Source organism: Branchiostoma lanceolatum, chromosome 7, assembly GCF_035083965.1.
Source record: "Branchiostoma lanceolatum isolate klBraLanc5 chromosome 7, klBraLanc5.hap2, whole genome shotgun sequence".
NCBI classification, from domain to species: Eukaryota; Metazoa; Chordata; class Leptocardii; order Amphioxiformes; family Branchiostomatidae; genus Branchiostoma; species Branchiostoma lanceolatum.
In genome coordinates this window covers 6604495-6619896 of record NC_089728.1, presented here as the reverse complement: position 1 = coordinate 6619896, position 15402 = coordinate 6604495, and the positions used below count along the sequence as shown (strand labels likewise).

Below are 15402 nucleotides of genomic sequence, written 5' to 3'. Positions count from 1 at the left end.
CACATTGTCCTCTAGTGGTTACCAGATTGTGCTGAGTTAGGGCTGTTTACTGGTACCAGTACCTGTGCTTTTGCAATTTTTACAGGTACAGGTCTTGACCTGAACATCAGGTGTACCTGTACTTGTACCTGTACCTGTACAATTGTTAAAGCACAGGTCCAGACCTGAATGTCAAATGTACCTGTATTCGAACAAACAAAAACGCTAGTGGTTACCATTCTTAGACTAAAGCTAGGCGCACTCCTTATCAAATATGACAAACAAAGTTTATGATCAAGCACTTCAGAAGTAGGAAAGATGACAACTTACCACCATCAGGAGGCCAACAAAACAGCCTGTTGTTGAATTCAGGGTTGTATTGACAAGATATGAATGAACCCTTAAAAAAAGACAGTTAGCTACATGAGTAACTTAAGAATAATTGTCTTAAGTAAAGAAACCTAACCACTAGACCACCTTGGCACCTTTTAAGCATGTTTTTAGCATGTCGATAACTTAGTGGTTGTTTTGCGTCCATGTAGGGTGCTGCTGGAACGCCTGATTGTGAACCGACCACACCCGTGGGGTCTCCTCATCACCTTCATAGAACTCATCAAGAACCCGACCTTCAAGTTCTGGAACCATGACTTCGTCCACTGTGCTCCTGAAATCGAAAAGTAAGTCATTGGGCTACCTCAAGATTTTAGTGCAGATTTCAGAGAAAAGCCAACAGTGCAATAGCTGAGTAGGTCGAGTGTTCGCTTTGCATTTGGGAGGGTTCAAAGGGAAGACTTAAAAACTCATCAAGAACCCAACCTTCAAGTTCTGGAACCACGACTTTGTCCACTGTGCTACCGAAATCGAGAAGTAAGTGGACATTGGGCAACAATCAAGATTTTAGAGAAAAGACAACAATAGCCTAGTGGGAAGATTATTCGCTTTATGGGCGTGGGTTCAAACCAAAGACTTTAAAAATGTTACAAACTGCTTTCTCTGCTTAGCACTCAGCACTTGTAAGAAAGGTTATGGGAGTTAAACACACACCACTACCTGGCCCGCGGTGCAGCAGCAGCTGCTTATATTACACTGAACGACCTGTCACACATAACCTTTACACGTTGTTCAAAGCTATCTTGTGAAGATGCTCCTACATTACTTGGTGGCAAAAAGTTCCACTCTACATCAGTACTATAGAAAAATGAACTGACAATGTTTTCTGTTTTCACCTGCAGGCTGTTCGAGTCGGTCGCGCGCAGCTGTATGCAGCAGAAACAGCCGCAGCACGTTGAGGCACACGAGTGAAGACTTTCTGTGACAGCCTCGGAGGATTACTTAATTGTTTCCTGAGTTATTCTTTAAATACCCATAGTCGGATGAAGGTATTAGACTACTATATATAGAGTGATATGTTGTAAAGAGATATGTGAGATGGTGATGACGTTGTTAGAATTTTTGTCTTCAAATTTCGTTTGTTACGACTTAACCATGCGGAAGTGAATCGAAATGCAGCAATGACGAAGGATATGTTGAAAATCTTGTGCTGAAAAGTTCTATGTTTGCTAAAGCCCTGACCGTGTATAAAGTTCTTGACGTAATAAACATGCAGTGTGCAACCACGTCGCTTCCTTTTTTTAAGAATGATAGCTTATGAAAAGTACATTTTGTAAATGGAAATTACAAGTACAAATGAACAAAATACATGATAAGTCAAGTAAACAAAGTAAAAACCCAGTACAGGTGTGTAGTATACATAGCCTAATTGAATCATGCTTATAGCGGCTGCCCCTAGACTGCGTGGAGGGCCCAGACAATGGAGTTTGCATTACACCTAGTATACTATAGTATAAATACACACACACACACAGAAAAGAGATCCTCCCTTAAAGTATTGACCAACCATCAATAGCCACCAATTAACACGTGTAAATATCATATGTATATCATATCTTCATCACTGTCTATTGTATCAGATTTAGTTCTCTTCATTGTGATGGAAAAAATCCAACTACTAAAGTATACATCAACTCCTGTAAATGATGAATTGATCTCTAGTTTTCTGTTAACCACCATGGTTAGTTTGTGTCACATAAACCCTCGCTGACTGTATGAGCCTCTGGCTGTACTCTACTCCACTCATGACCAGGATATTGATGCTTTCGCCCCAAGTATTTCCTAGAAATCGGATTGTAGCCCATGTAGCACATGGATTACCGCACTTCAATTCCAGCTAGGGTCAAGGTCAGGCGTAGGTCAATGACCTTAGAGTCAGTGACACCTCTACAAAAATGACTGAAAACGTTTCAAGATTTTACGACAACACCCGTCTACATAGATTTCCTTTTTCTGAAAATATTTGACCATCATTAATTCATATTAACATTTTATAAGAGGAGGTAGTATGTATGATCGCTTTTGGAAGTTTCCATGAAAAAGTCCCAAGGAGTATAGTTATTCCAATTTTTCTGGAGACTGTACACAGGAAATGTTTATAAAAGATATAAATCAACCATAACGCTGACTTAGCCTAGCCTCCGTTGCAGACTCCTTCCGGCTGCTTTCTTTTTCAAGTTACAGTTTTACTACTACCTTTTTTCTCTTACTGCTGGTCGGGAAGCAATAAGAAGAAAAAAATGTAATAGTAAAACTGTAACTTGAAAAAGAAAACAGCCAGAAGGAGTCTGCAACGGAGGCTAGACTTAGCCGTCAGTTAACGTCATTCTAATTAACAGTCTATGCTCCGTATCCGGTGTATTCTGTCTCCAACTGCACGTCACGTTACACACACACGCTGTCAACGGTCCGTGGCCAGAACAAACTAAGGCCGTTCTTCCTCAAACTCATTGAACAAATCTAACCCACAATGAAGATTGCTAAGCCCGATGGGTAGGGCAGTCACCGGTTGCCACCAACACACCACGGTCGCTTGGACACACACGTACATATAACGGAGAGTTCTGGTCCGAAGCTTTATGTACGGAAACACCGTTACGAGTTCCAACACAATGGCGAGAGAAATCCCCAGCGAGTATGGCCTGGACATGGACGAGAGAGATCCTAATGACCTTAACGGTCACACTAAGGTAGGTAAACCATGTTCATCTTAAAGTAAGACGAGATTAGAGTTGCTTATCAACTCTTTCATCGGAAAGAAATTTGCACTGAAAATACAGTTTAATGTCCTGACCATACGGGCATACATCATGTTTAAAATCTATCGAAAGTTTCTATACGAGATCCGAAAAACATGATTCCGGAAAGTTACGGTTTCAAAATTTGAAGAGCCAAAAAGCGAATTTGAAGAGCCATGTGCCCAAGAGGGAGAGCTTGGATGGTAACATATGAGTGATAGGCATAAAGAAGGGTTTGTACTGTATGCGCTTTAACTTTGACTTCAACATTGGGGAAAAGTTTGCTCAGGAAAACATGATATAATAAAGATGCTTCCGACATCTTTGCATCGAAATAAAATGTGAACCACATCCCTGAATTCAAGTGAAAGGACCTTGAGTACATTTTGTATAAAGTTAGGGCTATGCTTGTGCAATGTAGCTTCGCTACGGCTCGCATTTTTTTGGACAAGAACACATGGACAACCTGCCCCGCTCTAGCTTCTTGATAAGTTCTTTCACGTGCAGAGCTTTGACGGGAGCTCCCTCATACACGACCAGCCGTTTTTACATCCCCATCCGAAATGGCGCATGTCAAGCAGTGAAATGAGCCTTGCAATTGTGAATTGTGAGTTTGAAGACGACCATTTCTAAGTCACGCTGCGTTTTCTCCTGACGACAGGTGCTGTTCGATGACGTGTTCGCGGAGCCGGAGGGCACCCACAGCGCGGACGGAGTCTGGCGCTGGTCCTTCAAATGTTACAATGGGAGTAAGTCCTGCTGTTACAAGACCCTGACGTACATCTGCGCCCTGCCCATCGCCTGCTGCTGGGGCTGCGAGTTCGCCTGTCTCAGCTTCTGCCAGATCTGGGCGATGGTGCCGTGCATCAAGACCTGTAACATCACCCTGGCCTCCGTCAAGAAGGTCTGGGGCTCGTTCCTGCACACATGCATGGATCCCTGCACCGAGTCCTGCGGGCTCTGTCTCAGCAACATCAAGATCACACAGCAATCGGCATAGAGACTGCAATTTCCAACACAAAAACTGTTCATTTATTCCTTTGCTAATGTTGTGGACCGATGTTGAGGTCATTGGAGACAGGTGCAGGAAGCCAAGACAGAGATTTTGGAGCTACGAGTAACATGGTTACATGGTTTTATAACAGCTAAGACTGGAGTCGGGTAGTCGAACATTAGGGTAAGTTAAATTTTTGTGGTACATGGTGGAAATTACAATTCAAGTTTGCTACAGAGGCGGCGATGTCGTTGTGCTTTCGTTTCGTTCTTTATCGTTTGGCTGTGCTAACTTTGTACATAGCACATACTTCAGCTTTGTCACATTTCTAGTGCCATGTACTCACTTTTGCTAGAGTCAGCATATTATTGTGCGGTGAAAGAAGCGTCATTGTTACCATAGAATGCGCTTCACATACAATTGCACCTCTTGTCTGTATAGCTAGTCACCACTTAATTCTTCCGTAACGTTTTTTTTTTGTCAATACAAACAAAATACGCCAATGAAGTCCAATGTTTTTATGCACATGTAACGTTTGTAAGGTTTGGTTGCCGTTTCTCGCATTTTTTATATGATGTTAACTACTAGTAGTACTGTAGTAGCCTGATTGAATCGCGCTTATGGCGGCCCGTCCAACTTTGGCCGGCTCCCTCTTACATGTCTCATGCGGCGATAAGCCGTTATAGCCATGGACAGAAGAGTTTCGTGACGTCATGACACAGACTATGGTATAGATAGCATCTAGACGAAATTTGTTTTTTTAAAGATTTTTCAAGGAAATATTTTTCCTTTGTATTTTCAGAATGTAGAAAATATTTACGTCTAAGCCTCTCTTCCTCATGATGATCATACATAGATTAAAGTGACAGTTATAAAGATTACGCCTCAAACGTTTCATGTTTTTGTTCGCATTCGTGTGCATCTCAAAGAGATAAAACATAGACCTACGTTTATTTTCTTCAATAAATCAATAAATCATTAAAAAAAGTCTTCAGAACATTTTTGTTATTTTCTATCACCTGTATTACGTCAGAGTAAGAACACGATGTGCTACTTTTACATTTGATATCAGAACTTGAGGTAGCGTAAAATTAGATGATATATTCCTGTATAGATACATATATATAGATATTTATGACGCTATTTTCAAACGATCATAAAGCACTGACGTCATCTTCATAAAGAAGAATGAAGACCTTTATTGTACATTCGTGACTGGAACGACCAGGTTCATTGTAGTCTATTGTATGGCATGGACATTCCTAACTTCTGCCCTCCCCACAGAAATTCCTTGTTTATTTTGTCCCCCTTAGGTGTGTAAATAAAACACGCCTGTTGTCACTTCCCCGTGAAGACAGCAAACACAACTATTTAGCACAAACATTTGTCCACCTGTACGTGTTGCTACAACACAGAGAGGTCGCTAGGAGACGGAAAGACGCGTGTTATAAAGCTCTGAACTGAAGCGTGGCGATAGATCGAACACAGGATTTATATCCTCTCGCATGGCAAAGCCGCTCCTAGTCCAGTCTGCGAGTTCAACATCAGTCATGGCGAACGAAATCCCGAGCGAGTTTGGTCTCGACATGGAGATGCGTGATCCTAACGACATCAACGTTCACACCAAGGTATTTGTACATTCATACATACATACATACAAGTGACCATCTCTAGAAAAAAGACCACCCGGTCAATGTGACCACTTTTTGGTGGTCTCTTGGATAACTTTTTCATTGACGCAAGCATTAAGAATTCGCTTAAGTGACCTGTCTCCCTAGGCCCTCTTTTGGGGTTCCTTTGTCTGTATACACGTGTAGCTGAACTATTCGTCGTATGATAGATTTACAACATTTAAGGCATTCGTGGGACGTTCATGCATGTGTCGCACAATTAATTAAACTGTATAGATCTTGTGATGGATAAGACTCGTACGTAGATCCTCGTTGATGGTCGGTTCAAGCGATGTTTTCTTTTTCGCAGGTGTTGTTCGAAGACGTGTTCGCCGAGCCGGAGGGCACCCACAGCGCGGACGGAGTCTGGCGCTGGTCCTTCAAATGTTACAACGGGAGTAAGTCCTGCTGTTACAAGACCCTGACGTACATCTGCGCCCTGCCCATCGCCTGCTGCTGGGGCTGCGAGTTCGCCTGTCTCAGCTTCTGCCAGATCTGGGCGATGGTGCCGTGCATCAAGACCTGTAACATCACCCTGGCCTCCGTCAAGAAGGTCTGGGGCTCGTTCCTGCACACGTGCATGGATCCCTGCACCGAGTCCTGCGGGATCTGTCTCAGCAACATCAAGATCACGCAGCAATCGGCATAGAGACTGACTCGTTAAGAATTTTTTTTGGGGGAGGGGATTCACCTTTCCACGTTGCAATACTTTTAACCATAACTTCTGTACTAACATCGTCCTCTTTCTTTTTGAATCGTCTATACAAGTAGCCTCTTAACTAAGAACTATTTTTGTAATCATTCAAATGACTAGTGCGCCTTTTGTACTAGTTGCCGATAGTATGGGAATGTCATCGATATATGTTTAGGAAGCCTCGGTAGCCCAAAACATATTTTATTCTTTTTCTATACTACATGTTACTGTTCATCTATGACGATAACTTGTGGACGAAAACCAAGCAGATACTGCACATGACTAGAATCATAGACATGCGTCGATGGGTATTAGACATCCAGGTAATAAAAAAAGGTCCGACCGATTACAAAACCTATCCAGTTGCTTTAGTAACTTTTGTATTGTGATTTATAGACATCCACGTAACGACTGTTTCGAGTCTCTCTCTTTTTGATAAGCGTATGCATTAAACCCTGCCAACAGTTGTCAACAGACTGATGTTTAGTCCCGTATCTCAGACGTGTGTAAATATTATCGACACTGTGTATAGACCTACTGTCAATCTATGTAGGTCACCTCCATCTTCTGACAAATAAAAATAATACGTGTAAAAGTGGCGTACTTTTGTCTGTGTGAAAAATCTGCAAGCAAAACGGCGTAGGTTGATTCGTTATCTTTAAGGTATAATTAAGCGCCCTTAAAGATTAAGTGAAGATGTTTAAGTGGATGTTACGTTGTTCGTTACAATGTCGTAAAATTGAGTTTTGATTGTAGCCTCCTTAAATGTTGCTTAAGGATTATTTGATTATATTCATATTTTTGTGTTTCATTTAGGAATCTCATTGGGCCTGCTTAATATCTGATTTCGTGCAGCGAAAACAACGACATAACTTTTTTAGCATCTATTCATTACCCAAACTCTGACCATCTCTCATACCAGCATTGGCAATGTGAAAAATGCAATATATTTTATCATCATCTTGTCGGACTGGTTGTGAAATTAAAAAAGAAAATACACAGAAAGGACACAAATTCAAACCTAGAGATAAATTGATGGCCTGTTAGAAAGGTTTGAATACTGTAACGCTATACGTTTGATGAAAAGCAAGTATGTATGCACGTGTTATTGTAACTGCTGTGGGGGCGGTGGTTTGAATAGACCGTCTCTTTACCCTCCCTGGTCAATTGAATAGCAATTAGACGTTTGTTGACTGAGAGGCAGGGGTGTGTGTGCACTGCTAATCCAACAGAAACCCGCTGGTAGTACAAGCAAAGCGGCACGTAAGTGAATAATGATTTATGTATCCGACGATAATGGCGGGCTTTTAACATACAAAATACACTTCCAGCTGTGTGTATGTGTGCTTGTGTATGTGTATGTGTATGTGTGTGTGCGCGCGCACGCGTATATGTATGTGTATCTATATGTATATGTGCCTTTTTGTTTGTGTGTGTTTGTGTGTGTGTGTGTGTGTGTGTGTGTGCGTGCGCGCGCGGGCGCGTATGTGTATGTGTATGTATATGTGTGTGTGTGCCCTTTTGTTTGTGTGTGTGTGTGTGTGTGTGTGTGTGTGCGTGCGTGTGTGTGTGTGTGTGTGCGTGTGTGTGCGTGTGTGTGTGTGGGGGGGGGGGGGTGGCGTGCGCGCGTGTGTGTGTGCGCGCGCGCGCGCGCGCGTGTGTGTGTGTGTGTGTATGTATGTGTGTGTGTGTGTGGACCGCTCGAGAAGCTGTGGATGGATCCTTATGATATTCGGTAGGGGTCGGGAGAACGAAAGACAAGTGCGATAAAGAGCGCCCTAGCGGCTTTCTAAGGTACTGTAGTGGGACCTGCGCAGGGATTATCACAGGTTGTTACATCACATTGTGCCTTGTAAAACTGTCGAACAATGAATCTTTTTATTCCATCGTAAAATGACTTCTGGCACTGCACAATTCAGCACAATCTAACGTGGAATCGCACAGAGCTGGAACGGATGCGGCGTCAACGTTACTCCAAGGACGCCGTCAGTGTTTGGAGGAGGAGCGCCCTCTGGCGTCGTGAAGGTGAAGGACTGTAGCAGGGTCGAGAAGAACAGGAAAAGCTCCATCCTGGCCAGCTGCTCACCAAGACACACACGTCGGCCTGGAAATGAAATAAGCCGAGAAGTAAAATAAGCCATTCTTCGAATAGGAAGTGCATTATCATTACCGTGGCCCAATAATTTTCCGCAGAAGTACAAGTACAATGATATAATAATGTGATATTTTACTGTATCTACAATGATTAATATTTACCACTATGTTCAACTTAGAAGTTCAACTTCTTTACAGACAGTCCATGCAGGGACAAATCGACTTTACAATAATAAGTTTATTGCAAATTCATGCCCTTAGGCTAATTGCAAGTTGACAACAACTAATGACGATGCACAAACATCGAGTGAAACATTAACATTGATGACGATGCACAAACATGAAATGAAACACAAGGCGTGCGCGTACATCACTTATCTAATTGCATGATGATATCTCCTTACCTCCTCCAAAAGGCAGGAAAGATTCAGGCTTCTTAATGACGTTCCCCTCCGCGTCCAGAAACCTTTCGGGGTCAAACCGGTCCGGATCAGGCCAGTAGGCGGGGTCCACGTGGAGGGAGTACAGGTTCGGAAGTACCTGGATCAAGCAACGAGGAAAGAGTTTGACGTATCAAAGGTTAAGAATCGGAATGTTTTCAGTCATGCAGTGAACGTTTCAGCATATTTGTACTTGGACCTGGATAGAAGTCACCTGGAAACACCACAGGAAGTGAAGTATTATTTCTGGAGTTCGCGCCCGAATAACTGTTGTGTGTGTGTGTGTGTGCGTGTGTGTGTGTGTATGTGTGTGTGCTTGCTTGCTTGTGTGCGTGCGTGCGTGTGTGCGTGCGTGCGTGTGTATGTGTGAGTGCGTGTGTGTGTGTGTGTGTGTGTGTGTATGTGCGCGCGAGCGATAGCAACTTGGCATACCTGTTTTCCCTTAGGAATGTCATATCCCTGCACTTTAACCTCTTGCGTGGTGGCATGAGGAAATGCAACAGGAACAAGCGTGCGGATTCTCATGACCTCCAACAGGCAGGCATTCACGTAGGGCAGCTGGGAACGGTGGGACAGGGCGGGCAGACTCTCCCCAATGACGGCATCAAGCTCCTGCTGTATCTGTTTGGACAAAAACACCGATAATCTTGATAAAGTAGCCTTTAGCTCGCTCAAACAATTACACCAGTAGAGTATTGATAGTTTGAGACCACCAGGTTGGTTTGCCTGCTGACAAAACAACAGAAGCTGGGCAAATGTGGTGAATGACTTATTCGGTATAGAGCTGCAGCACATTTGCAAGCAGGTGAACTCCCAGGCCTCTGGCAAATTGATAACTAGTATCCGCCCATTCCGGAAAATGTGTACTATCTATTTAGCATGCATAGGAAGTAGTAGTAATAGGCACGCTTCCGGAATTCCATCTTTTCTTTCAAAGGTGCACAATATGTATTCAATGTATTTCTGTCCAAGTACCTTATTTTGAATGGCAGGATTCTGGGTCATGTAGAGAAGACCCCACAGCAGAGTGTTGCTGGTTGTCTCTGTTCCGGCGAGAAAGAGGTTCATGGCCATGTACATGACGTTCTCGTCCGTCAGACCGTCCAACTTTTCGTGCTTTTCGAGCTCCAGCAGACCGAAATCCAGGAAGTCTCGGGGATTCTCGCGATCCAGGTTCTCACGATGGCGGGCTAGCTCCTCCCACAACACCCCCTGCAGCTTCGAGACGTGTTTGAGCAAATCGGCACCAGATCTGTTCACTGGGGAAACGTGTAGGGATCATAAGTCCTTTTCTGTAGTCCTAAAAAAACTTTAGCACTGGTTTATTCAAAAATTTCGAATAGCAGCCATCTATCATTTGAGGTGATGTTAGAAGGTGCTGGTCAGGTATTTCGTTACATGCTGCCTTGAGAAGCACTTCACATTGTCAAAAGATAAGCAAAAGCTAGATGTTGCAAAACCGTTACAGTCATTTTGAGCCTATAATGAGGTAAGGTGGATGCTTTTTGAAGCTGATCCTTAACGATGTTTGAAGTAATAGTAGTACTAAACCTTTATTTTCCTTGGAAGGCCCTGTCGGCCAGTACATTACATATATATACATGTACGTTCTTCCCAGGGGTCCAAGTGGAGGGGGTGTCACGGGAAATAAATAAATAAAATAACAAACAATTTACAGCAAAATAAATAATTAGTTGAACGCATGTCATGCCGAACGGATAGGGGGAGGGGATAATTGACATCGGCGTAAACAATCCTTCTAATATTCAAGGTCACCAAAATGACACCAGTAGCTTCGTTACATGTCAGGTGTCCACAACAAAGTACCAGTATAGATATACTCTCCAGAAAACAGGTACAATTTGTGAAAAAAAAGAAGTTTTTCTCCTGATGCGGGAAAAGGGGCCTGACCGCGCGGGTTTAGAGTAAAAACATGCAATGACCGCAGGTGACCCCAAATCGGATGCGCGTTCGGATCGAATTACGTCATTTCGAACATCGTCCAATATCGTTCGAATTCGGCTGGACATGGGAGTTTCTGAGCATGAATTTGACCACCGTGAACCGAGTGACGGTGAACAAACAGACAAAAAAACAAACATTTCCATTTACCTACAGGAACGAAGCGCAGGAAAGGAAAGACGCTGATGATCTGGCCAGCCGACAGTTCGGTCGCTACGGCGGTAACAGCCTTCGAGAGCTCCTGGAACGTTTCGTCCTCGTAGTCGTAGCGCTTGCCAAATATCATGGAGCAGATGACGTTGGCGACCGAAACGGTGACGTCATGGGCGATGTCCACGGGCTGCCCCGCGTATTCTGCCACCTGAAAAAGTCAAAGCAGCCAACGAATTAGGCCATCTGCTTACTTCCATAAATCTGATGTAAACAAAACTTCGGATACCTCATATCTTGTAGATTTGTTGTTTCATTTTTTTTAATTGATCATGCAAATAAGGCTGTAATTAGCCTAATCCACTTTAGATGATAGTCCTCTCTACAAGAATGAAATATGTTGTAGGTGAAATAGTCCAAAATCGACCTCGACCTTCGTATTCCCAAAACCTACACATAATGGTTTATTGGTCAGAAATCACTCGTGCACTGGCAGCCAGTGCTGAATTGCTGCAGGGTTTACAATCACATAATACACAACAGATACATATTTGCTCCAGACTTGCACTTTGTGGAACTTTCGCAAGGGTCTGGGAGGTTGCCATTTGGCGCCAGCAAGTGACCTCAATACGACCTTCCCCAACCGAAGTCAGGTACCCATTCACACCTGGTTGGAGTGAGAAAAGTCGTGTTAAGTGCCTTTCCCAAGGGCACAACATAGGGACATAGCAGTGGTTTCGAACCCGGGACCTCTCGGTTCTGGGCGAAACGATGTCACACACACAGCAAATATCATTACAATCCACCCAGAGGCTCTTACCAACACAGCAAATATCATTACCATCCACCCAGAGGCAGAAGCTCTTAAGTTATGCTGACCACAAATATCCAAAAACACAAACACACACATACACAGACACAGACACACACACAGGCACACCAGAAACAATACCTCCATTTTCAAGGAGGTAATAAGTCACGTTGCCAACGAGAGACACCCGACTGTTCAACATGTCAATGTTTTAGGAGAGACACCAGACTGTTCAACATGCCAATGTTTTATCTATCTTACCCTGTTGCAGAGACAGCTCGCTTCCTCCCCGATTTTCTTCTCAATGCTGCCACGTCCGACCTTCATGCCCAGGTCCTTTAAGGCGGTGGAGGCAAACCTCTTTCTCTGTTTGAATTCGTTCCCCCAACGTGCAGCAACTACGTCTTTGGAAAAATAGAGGACCACCGTGTAATTTCTATACAGAATTCAATATATAGGCTATACAGGAAATATGATCATGACGATCGGATATCAAAAGCAAGACAATGCGCCTCTCTTGTGCTCTTATTGAGATTTGTAGTTTAAACTACGTACAGGAAGAGCCTTGAGAGTTAGATCTAGATTTAAAGGCATCGTGTTGGCGTAACGGTTAGATTGTTTGGCCCAGAACCCAGAGGTCAAATCCCATGAGGTGTCACCGATGTTGTAACCTTGGGAAATGCACTCTACACGACTTTTCTCACGCCGAAAATGAATACCTAGCTTCGATTTGGGGCGAATAAGACGTTAAATGGAGGTCCCGTGTTTGAGGGAAGGGGAAGACACGCCTCGAGCACGTAAAAGAACCCACCACACTTATCGAAAAGGGCTCCAGTGGTGTGAATGGTTCAAAGCCTACAGTCCAATGGCCGTACCTGGTACTCTCCAAGCAGAGCATGGGTTTCGGCTGGTTTTTGACCTGTTTTTAGGCGTTATTGTCGTGCTTTCTACTTTGTCATCTTTTTTTTTTGTCTCGCAAACCCAAGGTTTGCGACACAACAAAAACGATGACAAAGTAGAAGGCATGACAAAAACGCCTAAAAACACGTTAAAAACCAGCCGAAACCCTAGCTCTGCTTGGAGAGTACGTACCTGGGACAATCATTGTAGGGAGGTCAACCTGAGTTAGCGCCGCTCCAGGACCTAGCAATCCAGTCCCTTGCTGCGAAGAAAGATCAGTCGGAGCACCCAATAATCTGCTCTAGTAGAAGCAGTACAAGCACAGGTGGTAGGCAAATTAAAGGTATTGTCGTTGAATAGCTGCTGAAGTTCCGATCGTGGCGAAGTACTCGGCGCGGGGATCACCCGTGCGAGCTTCCGAGCGAAACCCGAAGTGATGCCGAGGGCACGAGCGGGGAGTTCGGCGGAGCCGAAAAGGTTTTGGGGTTTGCCATTTTGTCCTTGAGCAATGCACCCTCATTAAATTAGGACCCCTATTGCTCCACGTTACATCGCTTAGCTAACATCGCTCGCGAGCGATGTAACGTGGAGCGATAGGGGTCCTGATTTAATGAGGGTGGAGCAATGTCCCTGACCCGATTTCTAGTCGAGTCGCCCTAAACCCAACTCGCCCTAACGATCACCTAGTACCTACCAAGTCGACCTTGGTTTTATAGAGGCTCACCGCAAAGACTGTAAAGATATTCTAATTTTATATGTTAAAACATTAGAAAGCCCCATGGCCATGACTCTATGGTTTCAACCTTTGCTTTCGTTTGACTCTAGGTGTGAACCTGTATAAAACCTAGGGCGACTTGGTAACGTTAATTGATTGTTGGAGCGAGTTGGACTTTGATAGGGCGAGTATCCCCTCGGGGTATATATTGAAGATCAGTTGACATATCTTTTTCTCTGCTCATTCATGAAACTTAGCTTTCCTAATATGCTAGCAGCTAGTGCATAAAGGAAAGAAAATTTGATCGTCTGGACAGGGAGAAGGAATTGTGACAGAATAATAACCTTTTCCACCACCACAAATCGCATCAAGTAGGTAGACTGGCGGCCTTGATGCGAACAGCTCGGACCTGTCCACGAGGGCGTCCTTGACGGCAGTGTAGCCGTTCAGAACCACCACATCTTCCATCCCCATCCTGACGGTGAAGACGTCCCCGTACTGCCGCCTCCATGCCGTCAGCTTGAGGTGAGGCGCTCGGCCCAAGGCGAGGAGGTGCCCGAGAACAGGCACGCGTCCTTCCGGGTAGGGAGGCAGGTTTCTGGGGCGCTTCAAAAATACACATGCCAGAAGAAAGGCCGAACAGAAGACAAGAAAAGTTCGCAAAGTCAGCCCAGAGATCTGCAAAATCTCTTGGACGGACTCACCGACGAGTGAAGCCATGTTTTCAGGGACACTCATTACATGTAAGTAGTCTACAACTCTATATGCGCATCCGTTCTGCGCAGCACTAACACGTAACTTTCAAGGACGTTCGAAGTCCAGACGTTGAGGAAACAGAATGCAGCTTTGCTCCACCAAATTTGGAAGAAATTTATCACATATGAAGAAATGAAAGGACCATTTATAATCCAGGGATTGAGTAGTGCATGAGGGGAATGATGCCTTAAGTATTCTTGCTCAACAGAATTTGATACATGCCATTCTCTAGAAGGAGACAACCCTTACTGTGTTCAAACAGGTAAATATATCAAAGAATGTTTAGATCTTAGAACTAGTAGTTTAAGTGATAGGTTAAAATCGACATGTTGAAGTATTCATATACTTGTACGTAGGTTAATCATTTTGTATCCCATTGTTTGTTGTTTGCATTTATAGTTGTAGAAGACCTTACGAAAGTCGCTGTACTTAAAACGGGGGACCCGTGATCGAGGAGGTGCCTCGAGCGCGTCCGAAAAGGCACTATAGCTACAACAGCCTCATTACTCAGATGGGTACATTTTGGCTGTACTTCAGATAAGTTATTATTCATATTTTTGCAGACACTACGCGGTGATTTTATCAACTGGTGCCTGCCGCTCTTCGGCCACCCCGAAAAACCCCACAACTACACGTGTTCGTTCTTAATGGCGAAGGGAAACACGGGTTAGGAGCCGTCACACCGGACTGGGTGAAGAACTGTCAGTACAACGGAACAGACATGCTCAGGGTACGTCTTTCTCTCTCTCTCTCTCTCTCTCTCTCTCTCTCTCTCTCTCACTCTCTCTCTCTCTCTCTCTCTCTCTCTCTCTCTCTCTCACTCTCTCTCTCTCTCTCTCTCTCTCTCTCTCTCTCTCACTCTCACCCTCTCTCTCTCTCTCTCTCTCTCTCTCTCTGATCCTCTCTCTCTCTCTCTCTCTCTCTCTCTCACTCGGGGTGCCAAAGAATTCATACGAATTTTATTTGTCTCATTACGATGCAAACTATAGGCAAAGAAGTCTCTTATCAATCTAACGGTTATGAATTCATTACGTCAGCCGAACTCCAGCGTCTTCTCACGGGTGTTTTAGAACCCACAATAACATGGGTGATATACGTAAGGTGTCAAG

At 44.1% G+C, this 15402-nt stretch overlaps 3 protein-coding genes and 1 long non-coding RNA gene across 4 annotated transcripts; 3 read left to right on the top strand and 1 right to left on the bottom strand.

Annotated features, from left to right (window-relative positions):
* Nucleotides 1–69: 69 nt before the first annotated feature.
* On the top strand, nt 70–1592 carry LOC136438894 (uncharacterized). The gene is made up of 2 exons (XR_010756474.1): nt 70–656; nt 1212–1592. It is a non-coding gene; the product is annotated as an uncharacterized lncRNA (long non-coding RNA).
* A 1226-nt stretch (nt 1593–2818) lies between these two features.
* LOC136438904 (caveolin-1-like) lies at nt 2819–4253 on the top strand. The gene is made up of 2 exons (XM_066433929.1): nt 2819–3059; nt 3769–4253. Exons 1-2 carry the CDS (start codon nt 2949–2951, stop codon nt 4105–4107), a joined length of 450 nt encoding a protein of 149 aa, XP_066290026.1. The 5' UTR covers nt 2819–2948; the 3' UTR covers nt 4108–4253.
* An 887-nt stretch (nt 4254–5140) lies between these two features.
* Nucleotides 5141–6932, top strand: LOC136438902 (caveolin-3-like). Its single transcript, XM_066433927.1, has 2 exons — nt 5141–5729; nt 6082–6932. The coding sequence occupies exons 1-2, from the start codon at nt 5607–5609 to the stop codon at nt 6418–6420; spliced, it is 462 nt and encodes a 153-aa protein (XP_066290024.1). The 5' UTR covers nt 5141–5606; the 3' UTR covers nt 6421–6932.
* Nucleotides 6933–8329: 1397 nt separating this feature from the next.
* Nucleotides 8330–14268, bottom strand: LOC136438893 (cytochrome P450 2U1-like). Its single transcript, XM_066433915.1, has 7 exons — nt 13882–14268; nt 12184–12326; nt 11112–11322; nt 9975–10258; nt 9432–9620; nt 8964–9099; nt 8330–8569 (listed from the first exon to the last, which is right to left on the bottom strand). Exons 1-7 carry the CDS (start codon nt 14255–14257, stop codon nt 8391–8393), a joined length of 1518 nt encoding a protein of 505 aa, XP_066290012.1. The 5' UTR covers nt 14258–14268; the 3' UTR covers nt 8330–8390.
* Nucleotides 14269–15402: the final 1134 nt, after the last annotated feature.

Coding starts and splice junctions, on each gene's coding strand:
- LOC136438902 (XM_066433927.1), top strand. CDS start 5,607: ATGGCAAAGCCGCTCCTAGTCCAGTCTGCGAGTTCAACATCAGTCATG. Junction 5,730..6,081: donor ACATCAACGTTCACACCAAG/GTATTTGTACAT, acceptor TCTTTTTCGCAG/GTGTTGTTCGAAGACGTGTT.
- LOC136438893 (XM_066433915.1), bottom strand. CDS start 14,257: ATGGCTTCACTCGTCGGTGAGTCCGTCCAAGAGATTTTGCAGATCTCT. Junction 11,323..12,183: donor CGAGCTGTCTCTGCAACAGG/GTAAGATAGATA, acceptor TGACTTTTTCAG/GTGGCAGAATACGCGGGGCA. Junction 10,259..11,111: donor CCTGCGCTTCGTTCCTGTAG/GTAAATGGAAAT, acceptor ACGTTTCCCCAG/TGAACAGATCTGGTGCCGAT.
- LOC136438904 (XM_066433929.1), top strand. CDS start 2,949: ATGTACGGAAACACCGTTACGAGTTCCAACACAATGGCGAGAGAAATC. Junction 3,060..3,768: donor ACCTTAACGGTCACACTAAG/GTAGGTAAACCA, acceptor TCCTGACGACAG/GTGCTGTTCGATGACGTGTT.